The sequence below is a fragment of the Tupaia chinensis genome, unplaced genomic scaffold (genome assembly GCF_000334495.1).
Source record: "Tupaia chinensis unplaced genomic scaffold, TupChi_1.0 Scaffold000478_3, whole genome shotgun sequence".
NCBI lineage: Eukaryota > Metazoa > Chordata > Mammalia > Scandentia > Tupaiidae > Tupaia > Tupaia belangeri.
The window spans coordinates 543,205-562,734 of NW_006159990.1; the positions used below are offsets into that span (position 1 = coordinate 543,205).

Genomic DNA, 19,530 nt, shown 5'->3' on the forward strand with positions numbered 1-19,530 from the left:
CCACGCCCCCCACAAGGAAAAACTTCCAAAAAAAAAAAAAAAAAAAAGATTTTTTTCTTTTCATAAAAGATCTGGGTGAAATTGTATGTTTTCACTAAATTGCATTTATCATAGAGTGGAGATGTTGATTTAAAAGTATTATGTTTGGGGAACCAGCAGTTAGCGTAATGGCTATGTTGCTGGACTCCCATGTAGTCGACCGCGGTTCACGTCCCAGACCCGGTGGCTTAAAACTCACGCCGGGTGCATGGGCGGGCGTGCACGAGATCCCCAGAGGAGAATGGAGGAGAAGGGATTGCGGCATGGCCATCCCCCCTGGGGGGTGATTTCTCGCATTCTGTCTCTATGTCTCTTTCTGTCTGTCTGGCGAGTGCATGCGCCCTATAGCGAAAAACCTCTCCATTAAAAAAAAAAAAGTATTATGTTCGTATTTAAATACTGAAAATTTATAGATTATTATCGCTTATCTCAGATTGCAAGCATAAGTCACACTTATGGGAAAATTGAAATTTTGGAAAGCCTAGATTTATGGTTTTTAAAATTTAGATGATATGATATTATTATTGTACTTTTAAATTTAGTTAGCATGTTTACAACTAATTAGTGAATTAATATTGTAATTTTTAAAGTTAATTTGTAATTGACAAAAATTGTATATGGTTATCATATACAACAGTTTTGAAATATGTATGTATTGTGAAATGGCTAAATTGAGCTAATTAACATGTGCATTACCTCACATATTTACTCATTTTCTGTGATGAAAACAATTAAAATCTACTTAGTGATTTTCAAGAATACAATCCATGTTTACTATTATCACCATGCTCTACAATAAATTTCTTGAACTTACTCCTCTTATCTCACTGATTTTGTATCCTCTCATCGACATACTCCACCCCACCATCACTCCTTATAACCATCATTCTATTTTACTTCTACTTTGTTTTTTAAAATTTTTGCTAGAGGATGTGTGCACTGGAGAGAGGGAGGAAAAGTGAGAGAGTACCCCCTTGAGAGATGGTCACATCACAATCCCTTCTCCTCCATTTTTCCCTTGGTATTTTGGGCAAGCATGCACTCATGCCCAGTGTATTTCTCAAGCTGCCAGGTTCAGTACTTAAATCACACAGTCAGCCATGTGGGATCCAGCTGCTTTAACCACCATGACACTGGCTGTTCCTGCTCTGCTTCTTTGGATCAACTTTTTTAGATTTCCCACATAAGGGAGAGCATGCAGTATTTGTCTTTCTGGCTTGGCATGTTTCACTTAACATAAGTCTTTTTTAGTTTATCCGTGTTGTTGTAAATGATAAATAAATAAATGAATAAATATTATTTGTGGGATCCAGCTGCTTTTATATATATATATGTATATGTATATATATATATATATGCCCTACTTTATTAATTCATTTGTTGGTGGACTCTTAGATTGAGCCCATATGCTGGCTAATATGAATACTGCAGTGAACATGAGAGTACATAAATATCTAGGACATGCTGACTCATTTTCTTTGGATATACAGGAATACCTTGTTTGATAGCACTTCACTTCATTGGGTATCACAGATAACTGCATTTTTTTTTTTACACATAGTGCTGTATCAACCAAGTCTGTCCGTTCCATTTTTCAACAGCATGTGCTCTCCCTACTTTTGGGATTTGGGGCACTCATGCATACTGTTTTTCAAGCTGCCCTGCCCAGTTCAGGACTTGGAACAACCTGGTCGACCATGTCAGATCTATCAGCTGTCTATTTTAACCACCAGACCATCCAGCTGGTCCCAAACATTTTTTAGTATTTTATTACAATGTGTGATCAATAATCTTTGATGTTACTATTGTAATTGTTTTGGAATACCACAAAGCACTCCCAACTAAGTCAGTAAATGTTATGTATGTTCTGACCTTTCCACCAACCCGCTCCTCAGGCATCCCTATTCCCTGAGACAGGAGCGTATTGAAATTAGGTCAGTTCATAACCCTACAGTATCTTCACATATTTCATAGTTTAAATCAAAAGCTTGAAATGGTTAAGTTTAGTGAGGAAGGTATGTAGAAAGTTGAGAGGCTGAAAACAAAACCTCTTATACCAATCAGCCAAGTAATGAATGCAAAGGAAAGTCCTTCAAAGAAATTCATTGTGCCACTTTAGTGAACACACAAATGATACAAAGCAGCCTTGTTGCTGATGTGAAGAAAGTCTTAGTGATGTGGAAAGTAGATCAAACCAGTCACAGCATTCCCTTAAGCCAAAGCCAAATCCCCTAACTTCAATTCTGTGAAGGCTAAGAGAGGTAAGGAAGCTGCACAAGAAAACTTTTAGTTAATAGAGGTTGGTCCATGAGGTGTATGTAGAGAAGCAGTCTCCATAACAAAAGTGCAAGGTAAAGCAGAAAGTGGTGGTGCAGAAGCTGCAGCAAGTTATCCAGACGATCTGGCTAAGATAATTTATGAAGGTGGTTCCACTAAACAGATTTTCTTTCTTTTCTTTCAATATGTGTTTGTTTATTTCTTCTGTGAGCAAGTGAGATAAAAACAGAGACAGACAGCATTTTCAACAGTGTACTGCCAGTTTCAACCATCCCTAGACTTTGGGCACACACATGTCCTATATATATTTAGGGAGGACTCTGGACATAAACCTAGAACCTTCCCGTGTGGGTCAGCCTCACAGAGCATTGCGTTTTACTGCTGTGCCACCATCTGGCCCCTTAAACAACAGATTTTCAATGTGACCAAAATAGTCTTATTGAAAGAAGATGCCATCTAGGACTTTCATTGCCTGACTTCAAAGGACAGGCTTACTTTCTTGTCAGGGGTTAAGCAGCTGATATCTTTTAAGTTGAAGCCAATGTTCATTTGCCATTCGGAAAATTCTAGCACCCTTAACAATGGTGCTTAATCTACACTGCCTATGCTCTGAAAACAGAACAACAAAAACTCTTTTTTTAATTTATTTTTAAAAATTTTTTTGGAGAGGTTTTTTTCGCTATAGGGCGCGTGCGCTCGCCAGACAGACAGAGACATAGAGACAGAAAGCAAGAAATCCCCCCCCCCCCAGGGGGATGGGCACGCCACAATCCCTTCTCCTCCATTCTCCTCTCGGGATCTTGGGCACGCACGCACAAGTGCCCACCGGGCCCAGGACGCGAACCGCGGTCGACTACGTGGGAATCCAGCGACATAGCCATTACGCTAACTGCTGGTTCCCAGAACAACAAAAACTCTTGATAGCACATCTGTTTATAGCATGATTTACTGAATATGTTAAGTACTGTGTTGAGACCTAGTGTTTACAAAAATTTCTTTCAAAATGTAACTGCTCATTGACCATGTACTAGGTATACAAGAACTCTGATGGATCTAGATAAGGAGATTAATGCTCTTTCTTTGTGGTTTCATGGTTTTCTGCTTTGAATCCTGTCTAGTTTAGTTTTGTGCTGCTTCTAAAGATTTTAGTTTTTTGGTTACCATGAAGCTTACATGGAATGTTTATAATAGCCCATTTCAAGCTGATAACAATTTAACTTTAATTGTATTCATCTGTTTTATCCTTTTGTTCCTCTCTAATATGTTTTTGATGGCAGAATTTACATCATTTTAGAGTGTGTATTCCTTGACTATTTGTTTTAGCTGTGTTACTAATACTTTTGTCTTATACTAGAAATAACATTGCCTTACACACCACCATTACAGTCATACAGTATTGTGAATAAGATTCTGTTGTACTACTGAATTTTGTGCATTCATATGCTTCATTTTAATAGGTGCCTTTTTCAGTTTAAAGAGCTCCTGTGCTAGCCCTGTAGCCTAGTGGTTAAGGAAATTGGATCCACATGACTGACTGAACAGTTCATGTCCTGACCCCAGTCTTTAAAAACCACCAGGCATGTGTATGTGTATGCCCAAATATCCTGACAGGATAAAGAAATGGAGGAGAATTGTAGTGTGACTATGCCCCATTAGGAGGTAACTCTCCCTCTCCCTCTTCTCTGCCTTTGGTGAGTGCACATGCCCTCTGGCAGTTAAAAATAAATAAATAAATCCTTTAGGTTTTGTTTGCCTTGGAAAAGTTTTTTTTCTCCCTCATTTCTGACGGTCTGGCAGTTAAAAATAAATAAATAAATCCTTTAGGTTTTGTTTGCCTTGGAAAAGTTTTTTTTCTCCCTCATTTCTGAAGGACAGCTTTGGTGGATAAAGTGTTCTTTTTGGCATTTTCTTTTTCAGCTCTTAGAGTATTTCATTTAATTAGAGTATTTCATTGATTCCCTTGCCCTGCGGGGTTTCCTGACAAACCTGCTCATACTCATGCTGCCATTCCTTTGTATATGATGGGGCTTCTTGTACTGACTGAACAGTTCATGTCCTGACCCCAGTCTTTAAAAACCACCAGGCATGTGTATGTGTATGCCCAAATATCCTGACAGGATAAAGAAATGGAGGAGAATTGTAGTGTGACTATGCCCCATTAGGAGGTAACTCTCCCTCTCCCTCTTCTCTGCCTTTGGTGAGTGCACATGCCCTCTGGCAGTTAAAAATAAATAAATAAATCCTTTAGGTTTTGTTTGCCTTGGAAAAGTTTTTTTTCTCCCTCATTTCTGAAGGACAGCTTTGGTGGATAAAGTGTTCTTTTTGGCATTTTCTTTTTCAGCTCTTAGAGTATTTCATTTAATTAGAGTATTTCATTGATTCCCTTGCCCTGCGGGGTTTCCTGACAAACCTGCTCATACTCATGCTGCCATTCCTTTGTATATGATGGGGCTTCTTGTCTCATATTGCTCTCAGAGTTTTTTCTTTTTATTAGATTTATGGCAGTTTAGTATGTGTCCTGTTTTACCCCTCTTTGTCTTACATTTAAGTGGAGTCATCTGTTTTTCTTATACTTGGGTGTTGGCATCTATCCCCACATTAGCAAAGTTTTCAGCCATTATTTCTTTAAATACGATTTCTGGCCCCTTTTCTCTTTCTTCTGTAATTTCTTTTATACAAAAATTTGTTCTCTTGATAATGTTCCATAATTCCCATGGACTTTGATCATTCTTTTTTATTCTTTTTGTCCCTCTGACCAGATACTTCAATGTTTTGTCTTCCAGCTCACTGATTTTTTTTTCTGCTTGACAAGTCTGCTGTTGATGTTGATGAATATACATATATTTTTTTTTTGGAGAGGTTTTTGCTATAGGGCGCATGCGCTCGCCAGACAGAGAGACAGAGAGACAGAAAGCGAGAAATCACCTTCCAGGGGGGATGGCCACGCTGCAATCCCTTCTCCTCCATTCTCCTCTCGGGATCTTAGGCATGCACGCATGCGTGACCGGCATGAGTTTTAAGCCACCAGGTCTGGGACACGAACCACAGGTGACTACATGGAAGTCCAGCAGCATAGCCATTATGCTAACTGCTGGTTCCCAGTTGATGAATATTGAAATCTGTCTGTCTTGTCTTCATGTCTAGGATTTTAAAAATTATTTCTATTTCTTCATCTAACTCCCTTTTTCTTGTATTTTCCAAATTTCATTAAATTTTCTCTTCGTATATTCTTGCAGTTTATTTATTTATAAATAGTATTCTGAGTTTTGTTAGCCATTTCATTGATCTCCCTTTCTTTGGGGTCCATTACTAGATCTTTATTAGTTTCTTTTGGAGATGCCATAATTCTCTGATTCTTTGTAATGATTGTGTCCTTGAGTTATCCATGCATTTGAGGAGACAACCTCCTATTCTGTTCTTTACAGATATTGTTTGGCAAAAACAGACTTTTACTTTAGTATGGCCTCTGACTATAGAAGAGCTAGCTTTAATGACTTGGGTAGGTAGAGGTTGTTTTGAGTTCTCTAAGAGTTGGGCCACTGCCTTTGTTCAGATGTTGGGTGGAGCTGCTAGCTGGACTCCACTGTTCAGTGAGACCACTGGTTAGGGTGTGCTGCCAGTGGATCTGCTGGCTGAGTACCGTGGTGGCATCTAGTCAGGCCAGTGATAGAAGTATTCACTGATTGGACACTTCAATTATTTATAATCTGTAGTTAGGCTGGACTGCAGGTTTAGCTCTAAGTTAGGCAGATTAAGTTTAGTACAGGCAGAGCTAGAGGATATACTCCTTAGAAAGGCATGATTGAGGATTGTTCCCATGCCACTATGGCACTGTGTGGTGGACTTTTGACTTGAGTTGATTGACTGACCTTCTGGGTCAAGCAGGTATAGTCCCTACTGTTCTCCACATGTAGAGATGGAACCTTACTGCTTGTGCAGGGTCATTGGGCGAGCTTTTTGACAATGGTAGTGCAGCTCGACTTTCTGGAAGAAGTCTAGCCTCTTTGCTTCTCTGATGTTGCTGGAGCTGTGTATATTCCTGACTGGATTGATTTGTTTGTGGGTGGAGTCGTTCTGAGGCTGGGAGGGGACACTAGCAGACTAGGGTCTCAAGGGAGACTGAACTTCCTACTGTGATTCTAAACGTAGTCAGTCAGTGGTGTCATGGTTGAGGTGACTGGATTTCACGTGGCTGACTCTGTCTTTTGAATCCCAGACCCAGTGGTTTGGAAAACACTGTGTGTCTGTGTGTGTGTCCAAAATTCTGAGAAGAGAATGGAGAAGAAGGGATTATGTCGTGGCCATCCACCCTTGGGGATGCTGTCTCACTTCCTCTCGCTCACTGGTGAGCACAGCTTCCCTAAAGCAAGTTTTTTTTTTTTTTTTAATTTCTTTCTTTGTTTTTTTAATTGGCAGTTACTAAACAAATGAAAAATTAACAGCAGCCAGCTCAGCCTTGTAGGTGAGCTATGAGGTTGGCCATCTCTAATCAGGCACTGCAGCTGGCAGGTTAAGGAGGTACCATTGAGAGATCTCCATGGTTTTCAGTATAACCTTTCCTTTGTTTTCACCTTAGCTGTGCTATTTTCCTTTGTATTCCTTATCAGGCGAGACTGGAGTGGGCTTCCTGAGAAGTACCTTAGATTCTAGAGAAGCTGGGTATCTGCCTTTGGTTCTTTTTCCTTGGCAGAAAGTGGGGGCTAGGGAAACCCTCTCCATCTGGTACTGTGCTAACTTGAAGACAGTGGAGGAGGAGTGGGAGAGTTAGACCTTTCTTTTCACCCCTCTAATTTGGATTCCATTCAGTTCTGCGAGCCATGTGGGCGTCTCAGGCTTTGTTCCAAGTGTTGGGGTTTTTGAAAGGATATTCTGGTCTCTGTTGACAGTTAACTTTATGTGGGGGGATATAGGACCTTAGACTTCCTATTCTGCCATCTGGCTGATGTCACCTTCCCCTAAGTTTTCTTCTGGTAGTTTTAGCCTTGTATTTTTTTTTCCCCCACTAAGTTTTACTTACTTATTTTTTTGAGAAATTTTTGTTATAGGGTACATAAGCTTACTGGAGAGACAGAGGGAGAGAAAGTGAGAAATCAACCCCCAGGGGAGATGACCATGCCACAGTCCCTTCCCTTGGGATTTTGAGCATGCGCGCACACATGCCTGACATGAGTTTCAAGCCTCCGAGTCCAGAACTTGAACCGTGGTTGGCCATGTGGAAGTCTAGCACCTTGACCACTATGCCACCTGCTGGCCCCAGTTTTAGTTTTGTATTTAAGTCTTTAATTCATCTCAAGTTGATTTTTGTATGTGGTGCAAGGTGAGGGTGCAAAATCAGTCTTCTGTATGTGGATATCCAGTTTTCTTAACACTATTGAAGAGACCATCCTTTCTCCATTGTGTGTTGTCACCTTGTCAAACGTGAACTATCTTTTAAGTATATTGATTCATTTTCATGCTCTTTTATTTGTTCTGTTGGTCTGTGACTGTTTTTACTCTACTACCATGCTCCTTTGATTATGATATCAATAAGTATGTACTGATGTCTTCAACTTTGTCCTGTCCTCTTATAAGTAACTTACTTCATTTTTTTTTCCCACAGGTCAGGCCTTCTGAAGCCTTAGTGAGTCACCATTGCCCGTGTGCGTGTATTCAGGAATTATGGGTTCTACTCATTCATCTTCTGGACCACAGAAGGAAATTCTCTCTCTCAGAAGTAAGCTGTATACTTGATATGTTAATTACTGTTACTCTCTCCTATATTGAGGTTAGTCAGTGGCTTTGGCCAAAAAACAAAAGTTACGATCCTTGGAACCAGCAGTTAGTGGAATGGCTATGTCGCTGGACTTCCACGTAGTTGACCGCAGTTCGCGTCCTGGACCCGGTGGCTTAAAACCCACGCCGGGCGCATGTGTGTGCATGCCCAAGATCCCGAAAGGAGAATGGAGGAGAAGGGATTGCGGCGTGGCCATCTCCTCTGGGGGGTGATTTCTCGTTTTCTGTCTCTCTGTCTTTCTCTGTCTGTCTGGCCAGCGCCCGCACCCTATAGTGAAAAACCTCTCAAAAAAAAAAAAAAAAGATCCTTCTTTATAATTAGATAGTAACAACCACCAAACTGATCATTAACCGAGTACTGAATACCTGCATTTTTTTTTTTTTTGGAGAGGTTTTCACTATAGGGCACGTGCGCTCACCAGACAGAGAGAGACAGAGAGATAGAAAGCGAGAAATCATCCCCCAGGGGGGATGGTCACGCCACAACCCCTTCTCCTCCATTCTCCTGTCAGGATCTTGGGCACGCACGCACACGCGCCCTGTGTGAGTTTTAAGCCACCGGGTCCGGGACGCCAACTGCGGTCGACTACGTGGGAGTCCAGCGACATAGCCATTACGCTAACTGCTGGTTCCCGATACCTGCATTATTTTTAACCCTATTTATTTTTAACCCTGAATTAGTGGTTGTTTATGATTTTGCTTTTTACAGTTTTAGCTACCCATGCTCAAGCACAGTTCAAGGATATGTGAGTATACACAGTGAAATAAAATACTTTGAGAGAGAGAAGGGGAGTCAGGCCACTTTCATATACCTTTTACTATAGTATATTGTTGTAATTCTATCATTTGTTATTGTTAATCCTTTAATGTGCCTAATTTATAAATTAAACTTTATTGTACATAAGTGTGTATGGGACAAAAACATTTGGTACAATTTGCTATTATCCATGGTTCCAGGCATTTGTTTGGAATAGGGGTCCTGGAATGTATCCGCCATGGATAAAGAAGATTAAAATATTAGGTTGTTAGGAAAGTCATGATGCATTTTTCTATGCAAAAACGTGTCATGACTTTCCCAAGAACCCAACAATATATAAAATCTAGGAGAAGAACAAAATTTGACTTTCATTTTTTCAAGGTTTTTTTTCCCTCCCTTTCAGGAAATATTGAGGCTGAAATAGTTAATAGCATCTAATCTAGAAAACATTTTAGTCAAAAAATACAGCAGATTTAGAAGATTTGGGGTGAAATAAGTATAGATTTCTATTACTCAATTTTGTATGTCTCCTTTAAAGAGAGGAAAAGAAGCACAAAGTGGAATACTTTAGAAATCTTCTTTCATCTCATTTTGAGTAAAGTCTGAATTCATAAAAGGGCTTTGTTTTATCTCACATGTGGATTATTTAAAAAGAAAACTATTCATAGACAGCAGTAAGTACAATTACTTGAGAATTGATACTAAAAAGTAGTTTATGGTATATTAAAATGTACTTTTGATTTTTTATGGACTTTTAAATTTTGCAGTTTTCTACAGTTCAGGATCTGGGTACTGCTATCTGATTTTAAAAACAACAATTTTTGCAGTTTATAAGTACTATATTTATTTTGAGATATTATTTTAACAGCAAATAAGTATAAATTTAATATATTTTTGCTAATTATAGGAAGATTTTTTTTCTCCTGGCATTTTGGTTTGTCAGAATAAGACTTTAGCTTTCACCAATGATATTTAAATGTTATAAAGTCTCACCCAGTATTTTCTTTGATTTGCCAGGTTTTAAAACTTCCTTGATAACAGTAAATATCAGTTTCTCTTTTGTGTACAAGGATCTCTCTGTATTACTTGAGTATAAGACATTTGCATTTCTTTAGAATTGATACTGTTTTATAATGTAGTCTTGAAGCATAAACCACAGATAGCTAAGGGAGGCACACTTATGTTGTTGCCAGTAGGCTTTGTAATACTGATGATTTTATTAATTTTAAAAATTATTATTCATGGGAACCAGCAGTTAGCGTAATGGCTATGTCGCTGGACTCCCACATAGTTGACCGCGGTTCGTGTCCTGGACCTGGTGGCTTAAAACTCATGCCGGGCACATGTGCATGTGTGCCCAAGATCCCGAGAGGAGAATGGAGGAGAAGAGATTGCGGCGTGACCATCCCCTCTGGGGGATGATTTCTCGTTTTCTGTCTCTGTCTCTCTGTCTGGCGAGCGCACGCGCCCTGTAGCGAAAACCTCTCCAAAAGAAAAGGAATTATTATTCATACATTAAGTCACTATACATCATTTAAATTCTGAAGAGACTTTACCCAGCATGATATACACCTCAGTCCAGCCCAGTTGAGACTATTATACACATCCTCGTCAACAGATAAAAACCTTATCTGTGTCCCACAAGTGTCTTACCTCTCTATTTTTTTTCAAAATTACCTTTCCTATGTTCTTCCCCTCCTACACTCTTTTTCCACTTTGTCTCTAGTGTCCATTACAATTTTTAATGCTTTTCTGTTCTCCAGTCTTTTAGTCTCTACCATAGAGTACAGATAGTAGGTATATGTTAAGTGGAGATGTACAGTATCTCTCTTTCATAGCCTGACTTGCTTCACTCAGCAACAAATCTTCCATATTCATTCACTTTCTATCAAATTCCAGGGCCTTGTTTTTTTTATGGCTGAATAGTATTCCATGGAGTATGTGCCATAATTTTTCAATCGATTCATCTGTTTGCGGACATTTGGGTTGATTTTATGTCTTAGCAATCGTGAATAATACTGCAGTGAAAATAGTTGTGCAGGCATTTTTCTAACTGAGTGCTCTCCTGTTCTTTGGGTAGATTCCTAGGAGTGGAATTGCTGGATCATATGGTAGTTCTATTTGAAGGTCTTTGAGGAACTGTATAATTCTCCAGTGGCTGGACCAATTTACATTCCCACCAACAGTGTAGGAGTGTCCCCCTTTTACCACATCCTCTCCAGCACTTTCCATTATTTGTTTTTTAATCTTTGCCATTCTGACTGGGGTTAGGTGGTATCTCATTATGGTTTTGATCTGCATCTTCCTTACAATGAGGGATGTTGAGCACTTTTTCACATGCTTTTTGGCTGTTCGTATGTCTTCCTTAGAAAGTTGTTTATTCAGCTCATTTTCTCCTCTTTAATTGGATTAACTATTTTCTTCCAGGTAAGCTGCTTGAGTTCCCTGTGTATTCTGGTTATCAGTCCCTTATCTGTGGCACAGTTAACAAAAATTCTCATTCAGAGGGTTGTTGATTCACACTAATTACTGTCTTTTGCTATGTAGAATCTCCTTAATCTGATGTAATCCCACCTGAAATTTTGGGGACCATTGCCTGTGCTTTGGGAGTCTTGCTTAAGAAATCTTTGCCAACCACAATGTCTCCCAGAATTTCCCCGGTGTTTTCCACCAGTAGTTTTATACTTTGTGGTCTTAGGTTTAGATCTTTGATCCACTTTGATATGATTTTTGTTAATGGTGACAGATAGGGGTTCAGATTCATCTTTCTGCAGTTGGATACCCAGTTTTTCCAGCACCATTTCCTAAAAAGGTTTCCTTTTTCCCACTGGATTGACTGGTACCCTTTGTCAAAGATAGGTTGACTGTATGTTTTGGGGTCTATTTCTGGAGTCTCTACTCTTTACTCGAGAAGTTTTTTCATGGATACTATTGGGTCTTCTATGTATACAATCATGTCATTTGCCAACATTTTAAGCAGAAAAGTACTTGCAGGTTAAAATTAAATTACATTACTAAATCATAGATTTATACATAGTAACATATTGTTTAACCTAAATTATTTTCATGATCTTTCTATTATGTGGTAGTTAGACTTATTTGTCTAAAAAATATCAAAGATCAGTGGTCATTATTTTACACTTTTACCATAGTGGTGCATTTACCAGAGAGAGGGAGAGAGAAAGTGAGAACTCAATCCCTGGAGGAATAGGCACATTGCAGTCCCCTGTCCTCCGTTCTGTTCTTGGAACTTGAGGCATCATGCACATGTACTCTCATGATTTTTAAGCCACTGGGTCCGGGATTCATCTGTGGTCGGCCATGTGGAAATCCAGTGTTTTAACCATGACACCACCTGTTGCCCCTCCCATTTAATTTTTTTAAAACTCCAAAATAAGTTATATCAATTTGCAGATTTTAAAGATTATTTTGATGGTCAAATTAAGAGTTTTCATTCTTATTTTTTTTTTAACTGCCAGAGGGCACATGGGTTTTTCAGAAACTGACAAGGAGAGGGAATAAGCACTCTGCAATGGGGCCCATTCATACCACAGACCCTTTTCTGTTTCTCTCCTATCAGGATTTGGGACATGCATGGACACACATGTGGTATATTTTTTAAGCCACCATGACTGGGATTCACAATCCAGTTAGCCATGTGAGATCCAGCCCCCTTTAACCCACTAGACCACAGGACCAGCCCAAGAATTTCCATTCTTTTCTTTTTTTCTTTTGAGAGGTTTTCTCTATAGGGTGCATGCACTTGCCAGAAAGACAGAGAGGGACAGAGAGACAGAAAGCAAGAAATCACCATCCCCCACCCCCAGGGAGGATGGCCACGCTGCAATCCCTTCTCCTCCATTCTCCTCTCGGGATCTTGGGCACACACACACACGCGCCCGGTGTGAGTTTGAAGCCACTGGGTCTGGGACACGAACTGCGGTCGACTATGTGGGATTCCAGTGACATAGCCATTACGCTAACTGCTGGTCCCAAGAATTTCCATTCTTGAGAGTAAGAGAGTTTGAACTTTTTACAAAACATTAGTCTAATAATGTTGGCTACTATATAACAAGCATTTTAAAGGTGTAGTAAGCTGGTAGAAAATACCAAATGCTAAATGTTGGTGTAATTCAGGGTGGTTGAACATTGAAGCTGCCTCATAGCTTAACAGACAGTTGATGAACTGTATAAACCTGAACTCTGGCTTTTGTGAATTATATACTACAAAGATATGAGGCAAAGCTTAGAGGTAACCCAAGTTGATAGCCTGTTAATACAGTATCCATAAATCTGGTCACCCAAGAAAATGTGGTCACTAGAACTAAATTTGTAATGAAAATTGCCTGTCTTTTACTATGGCCTTTTGTAGAAAATTAAAATAGCTTTTGTATATTTATTATTGCAATTCAGTCTTAATGCAAGTTTATACCTGAGTTCATATCACCTGGATTTTATTAAATATTTCAAGCAGTGGGGCCATCAGGTGGCATAGTGATTAAATCGCTGGACTCCCACATGCCTGATTGCAGTTTGCGTCCCGAACTCCCTGATTTGAAAATCACGCCAGGCGTGTGTGGATGCATAGCCAACATCCTGGAAGGAGAGTGGAGAAGGGATTGCAGCATGGTCATCCCCACTGTGGGGTGATTTCTCAGTTTCCCTCTGTCTTTTTTCTCTCTCTGGCTAGTTCACATACTCTAAGGCAAAGATCTCAGAAACAACATTTATTTTTCAAGCATTGGCTAACAGGTAGCCAAGAAGATCAGATGGATGCCTAAGTTTACATCTTCTTACGTTAGCCCTCAGAAAATATACAACAGCAAGAACAAATAAAATCACTTAAAAACATGCTGATAATACAACCACAGAATAAGAATTCTTGATGCTGTAAATTTTAAAAAGTAACAATCACTAGTTCTTTTACCACAAGACTTTTTAATAAGCAGGAATAGTCTGAGGAAAACTGCTCAGAAGAGAGCTGATGGCAGTCATAAAGTTGGCCTAAAATCATTGTCAGAATGTGGAAATACTGCAAAAGCTTCCTTCCAGATTGTAGAAATGGCTATTGGAAAGGAACATAAAAGCATGTGCATGATGTGAGGATGTCTTTGGAGACAGTTTCTGAAGATACAAAAGCAAAAAGTGAGTAGTGGGAGCCTTTGACGGTTGGGTAGTGAAGAGGACAGGAGAGAAAAGCGAAAAACTTAAAACGGTTTTTATAAAATAAAGTACTACTGTGACCAGTGGGTAGCATAATGGTTACGTCGCTGGACTCTCATGTAGCTAACTGCAATTTGAGTCCCATACCCGGCAGCTTAAACTCACACCGGGCATGTGTGCGTATGTGCCTAAAATCCCAGGAGGAAAAAGGGTTGTATTGTGGCCACCCCCTTTGGGGGAGGGGATGATTTCTCACTTCCTGTCTGTCTCTCTCTTTGCCCTATAGCAAAAATCTCTTAAAAAATAATAAATAAACAATGTACCACCAATAACCAAAAGGAAAAAAAAAATAACAGGGGACTCATACCCAGTCTTCCTCCACCAAGAAGAAAAGTTCAGTGAGATAATTCAATTTCTGTTTGTCAGTAGAAGATGGTGTCCCTAAACTAGTAATTTTTTGCCTAGTCCAAATTTGAAAAATACAAAGACTAAAACTAAGTATGTCTTTATCATAACATTATTAGAAGAAAAACAAACAAAACTGACATATTTCAGCTATTTTTTTTTTTTTTGAAGAGGTTTTTGCTATAGGGCACGTGCGCTCGCCAGACAGACAGAGAGACAGAGAAATAGAAAGCGAGAAATCACCCCCCGGGGGGATGGCCACGCCGCAGTCCCTTCTCCTCCATTCTCCTCTCGGGATCTTGGGCACACATGCACACGCGCCTAGCGTGAGTTTAAGCCACCGAGTCCGGGACTCGAACCACGGTCGACTACGCGGGAGTCTAGCAACATAGCCATTACGCTAACTACTGGTCCCATATTTTAGCTATTAATAATCTCTTCAGAAATAATTACAAAGCAGAAGAAAATTATAATAAATCAGTGCATATTGAATTAAATATACTCAGACAGTATGTAGGGGTATAAAAAACCATCTTGAATTAAGTACTAGATGTTTAAAACAAATGGATATAAAACAAGGACAGATAAAGAGTAAATTAAATGTAGAACAAAATGGAAGGACACACTCATAGTCAAAACTGACTAAACTACAAGGTATCCAAGAGAATTTCACTTAAGTGAAAATTTAATAAGGGGCATGGAAGAATGGCTGACAAATAAACAAGGGAATAAAGTAAGATAAAGAAATGTAAAGAGTTAGAAAGTGGTTGAAATGGAAGATAGGCAAAAATGAAATAAGCATACATATGAATGGAATCCCTAAAGAAGAAAGCAAAACAATGAGATATAGCTAATACTCAAAATTGTAATCTAAGGAAATGTCCCAGAATAAAAGATCTAAATCACAGCCAGCAGGTGGTGTAGTAGTTAAGGCACTGACTCTCACATGGTCTACCTAGGTTCAGGTTCTGGACTGGTGACTTTAAAATAATGCTGGGTGCATGTGCATGTGTATGTGCCCAAAATTCCAAGAAGAAAATGAAGGAGAAGGGATTGTGGCATGACTGTCCCCTCCCCGTGTGAGAGGAGTGCAATTTTATACTTCCTGTCTCTGTCTCTCTGACAAGTGCATGCACACACCCAATAGCAAAAATCTCTATAAAAAGAATAAAAGAAAAAAAAAGATGATGACCTAAATCTACATTTCAAAAGGACTTACTAGATAACTTGAGAGATTAGCCTCAAATAGTTCATCCCAATACATGTCCTACAGAGTCTGTTTGACTTTACATGTTACAGGAAAATCTAGGCCAGCTACAGTGGTGCAGCATTAATGCAACACTCTGTAATCTTGACCCACAGGGAAGATTCTAGGTTCATGTCCAGAGGTTTCCCTGTACATGCTGGTTGTATGTGAATGCTCATGACTGGCCATGCGTGGACTACAGCATGAACACCTTGTCAACAGTGTGTCTCTTTTTTGTTCTCAAGGTATAAATAAAAAAAAAAATAATAATAATTAATAATAATAAAAACAACCTTGAATCTTCTAGGACATCTCCAATTCCTTTAGGCATAAAGGCAAAATGACTCAAAAGAGAAAAATAATTTGACAGTAGACTTCAGAAAAAGTCAGGCAGCAGTAAAATATATAAAAAGATTTTTATAACTTTGAACCCTAGCAACCCCATTTCTTGGCTTTACCATATACTACCCAAAATTTAAAAAATGTATATGCCTAAGATTATTTATTGGAGTATTGTTCATAACACTCTTAATAGTAGAAACCTGCTAAATTTCCATATATATTAGAGGAGTCTAGCAAACTGATACATCTGGCTCATAATGTGTTAAATTTAGCAAATAACTGAATTTTAGGGGGAAAAACCTATATGCTTAGAGATATTAAAATATCTTTTTAACCTCCAAGTTAAAAGTAAAGATAATAGAAATTATATAATGTTTGAACCCAGCCACAGTAGCAAGGCAGTACTAGCATGCTGCTCTGTAGTGCTGGAAGCCATGTGGAAGATCAGGGTTTGGTTCCTGGGTTGATCTGTACATTGCAGGGTACAGGAGTATACTCATGATCCCGGCTCGCAGGAAGTCTGCAGGGAGGATTGTGATGTTGTTTGTCTGTTTGATTCTCTCTCTGTCATGAGATAAAAATAAATAAATAAAAATATTTTGAAGGTCCTGTCAGGTGATACAAGCAGTGGACACCACTGCAAGGTGTCTGAGGCTACATGGGATACCTGGGTTCAGTTTCTGGCCCAATCTAAAGAGGCAAGCGTGGTGGTATAAACTTGTGGTCCTGTCTAGCTGGGATGCTGGCTGGGGCAGGAACAGTTGTGACAGTGATGAGACCCTGTTGAGAAAAGCTGTCTCTATTTATCTCTCTCTTCTGCACATGCTCTCTCTCCCATCCTCTCATTAAAAAAAAATTAAAAAAGAAAAAGAAAAAGGTGTATGTTACAAGGGAACTTCAGATAGGTTTTAGAATTGGAATTAAAGTATGAGTTTATATTTCTTTTTTTTTTTTTTTTGAGAGAGAGGAGATTTTTGCTGTAGGGTGTGTTTGCTCACTAGAGAAACAGAGACAGAAAGTGAGAAATCATCTCCCAGAGGGGATGGCCATGCTGCAGTCCATACTTCTTTCAGGATTTTGGGCACGCATGCACACGCCCAGTGTGAGTTTTAAGCTTCTGGGTTTGGGATTTGGACTGTGGTCAACAACGTGGGAGTCCAGCAACATAAAGTATCACACCATCTGCTGGCCCCAAAGTATGACTTTATTTTGGTGAAAAATATTTGGAAATCCATGTATCGTTCTTTAATAATATGTGCTTTCCATGAACTTTCTCAATACCTCCCATAAATATACTTTGAAGTAAGTAACCTACTACAAGATAAAGCTTTGAGACTGCAGCTAAAGTTATAATTAGTGGGAAATTTATAACTTAAAATAGAAAAGAGAGAAAAAAATGGTTGAAAATGAATTAACTAAGAGTATTTCTCAAGATATTAGATATAATCTCTTCATAATAAACTCAGGGGAAAAAATAAAAATTGTAAAAAGTTACAAAATAGCAAACAACAGTGAAAATCAAAACAACCAAAAGTTGGGTCTTACAAATGATAGCTAAAATGGGCTAATCTTTCTTGAGAAGATTATAAAAAGAGTCAATGCTACAAGTTAAAAAGTGAACACAATTTCAGATTCTGTAGACATCTTAGAAATGTAGAAACACTGTCAACAGCTTTATGTCTCATAACTAACCTGAGCATTTATATGAAATATCTAGAAAAAAATCTTACTAAAACTCACTGAATGTTCAACAATATTAGATTGGGTAAATGGTTTATCTTATTGTCATATATTCATATAGTCTGGTGAACTTGGCTATATTCATTAATACAGATGAGTTCATACACATAATGTTGAGTAAAAGAAGCAAGTTATTAGAAATAAGTGACTTTATAAATACATATTACAGAATAAAACAGGTGAAGTCATAAAGTCAACAGATGAATATTAAATATTCAAATATGCCTATATGGCAAAACTTATAAAAGAAAAGGAATGATTTATCACGAAAATCAGGATAACCATTATCCCTGGGTGGGAGAAGATGTAATTGTGAGGATATCTGAGGTGTTTCTTGAGTATTGGTCATGTTCTAAAAGCTACGTATTTTTATTATTTAAGTTTTCTTTTGATATTTTTTATATTCTATTTTGTATGTATACATCAGTAGGAAAAAGGAGGAAAAACGAAATCAAAGGTTAGTGGAATAGTGTCTTAATTTAACAGAATCATCCTATCTTTATCTTTGTAGTCATTTTGGAGCTGGTTGAATAAAGTACTTAAAACACTCTTTGAAAAATCAAGTGACCAAAGAAGACCTGTGCCTGTAATCCAGCCCAGGGATCCATTGGGTTTTAGTTGGTGGATTATTACTCATGTAGCATCATTTTACCAGTTTGATCGCCATGGAGTACAAGATGAAATGGTAAGATCTTATATTTCAAAACTCTCTTATGTTACTGATTAATACATATTTTTTATAGACAAATTAGAAAGTAAGGAGAAACACCCCACAAAAATAATTTTACAGAGGGAACCAGCAGTTAGCGTAATGGCTATGTCGCTGGACTCCCACTTAGTCGACCGCGGTTCGTGTCACGGACCCGGTGGCTTGAAACTCAGGCCGGGCGCGTGTGCGTGCGTGCCCAAGATCCCGAGAGGAGAATGGAGGAGAAGGGATTGCGGCATGACCATCCCCCTTGGGGGGGTGATTTCTCGCTTTCTGTCTCTATGTCTCTCTCTGTCTTTCTGGTGAGCGCACGCGCCCTACAGTGAAAATCTCTCCCAAAAAAATAAATAAATAAATAATTTTACAGAGATAAATTCTTTTTTTGTTTGTTTGTTTGAGAGAGGTTTTTGCTATAGGGCGCGTGCGCTCACCAGACAGAGAGAGACAGAAAGCGAGAAATCAACCTCCAGGGGGGATGGCCATGCAGCAATCCCTTCTCCTCTGTTCTCCTCTCGGGATCTTGGGCACGCATGCACACACGCCCAGCGTGAGTTTTAAGCCACCGGGTCCGGGATGCGAACTGCGGTCGACTACATGGGAGTCCAGTGACATAGCGATTACGCTAACTGCTGGTCCCCAGAGATAGATTCTTTAAAACTAGATGTAATGGGTCTGTAAACATCTGTAGGCCTTTCTATAAACATCTTGAAAAATCATAAATTTTGTTTTTGTTTAAGAAAAGAAAAGAAAAGCAAACTTGTAGAAGGCCTGATATAGCTTGTCTTTTTGCTCTGCTACAAAGCATTAATAATTGTGTAACCTTGAGTAAATGACTTAAACCTTTCTTGTCCCCTGTTTCTTTATTCAAAACCATGAGATTGGATCATTCCAAGGATTCTTAATTCTAGTTTTAAAATTTGTCATATTGGCAGAGGGAAAACACGTCTACAGAAATGAGTTACTTGTTTTAGAAAAAGAATAACTTTTTTTTTTGGAGACATTTTTTTGCTACTGGGCACGTGCACTCGCCAGAAAGACAGAAAGACAGAGATAGAAAGTAAGAAATCACCCCCCGGAGGG

The 19,530-nt window shown here is 38.9% G+C and overlaps 1 protein-coding gene across 1 annotated transcript in view; it reads left to right on the forward strand.

Annotated features, from left to right (window-relative positions):
* Positions 1 to 19,530, forward strand: part of MMS22L (MMS22 like, DNA repair protein) — a gene marked incomplete at its 5' end in the record, with an annotated part of 162,514 nt that overhangs the window by 18,687 nt on the left and 124,297 nt on the right. The window contains 2 exons of the mRNA XM_014590732.2: positions 7,916 to 8,029; positions 18,253 to 18,426. Coding sequence (XP_014446218.1) covers positions 7,916 to 8,029; positions 18,253 to 18,426 — 288 coding nt within the window. The remainder of the gene's footprint in view (positions 1 to 7,915; positions 8,030 to 18,252; positions 18,427 to 19,530) is intronic.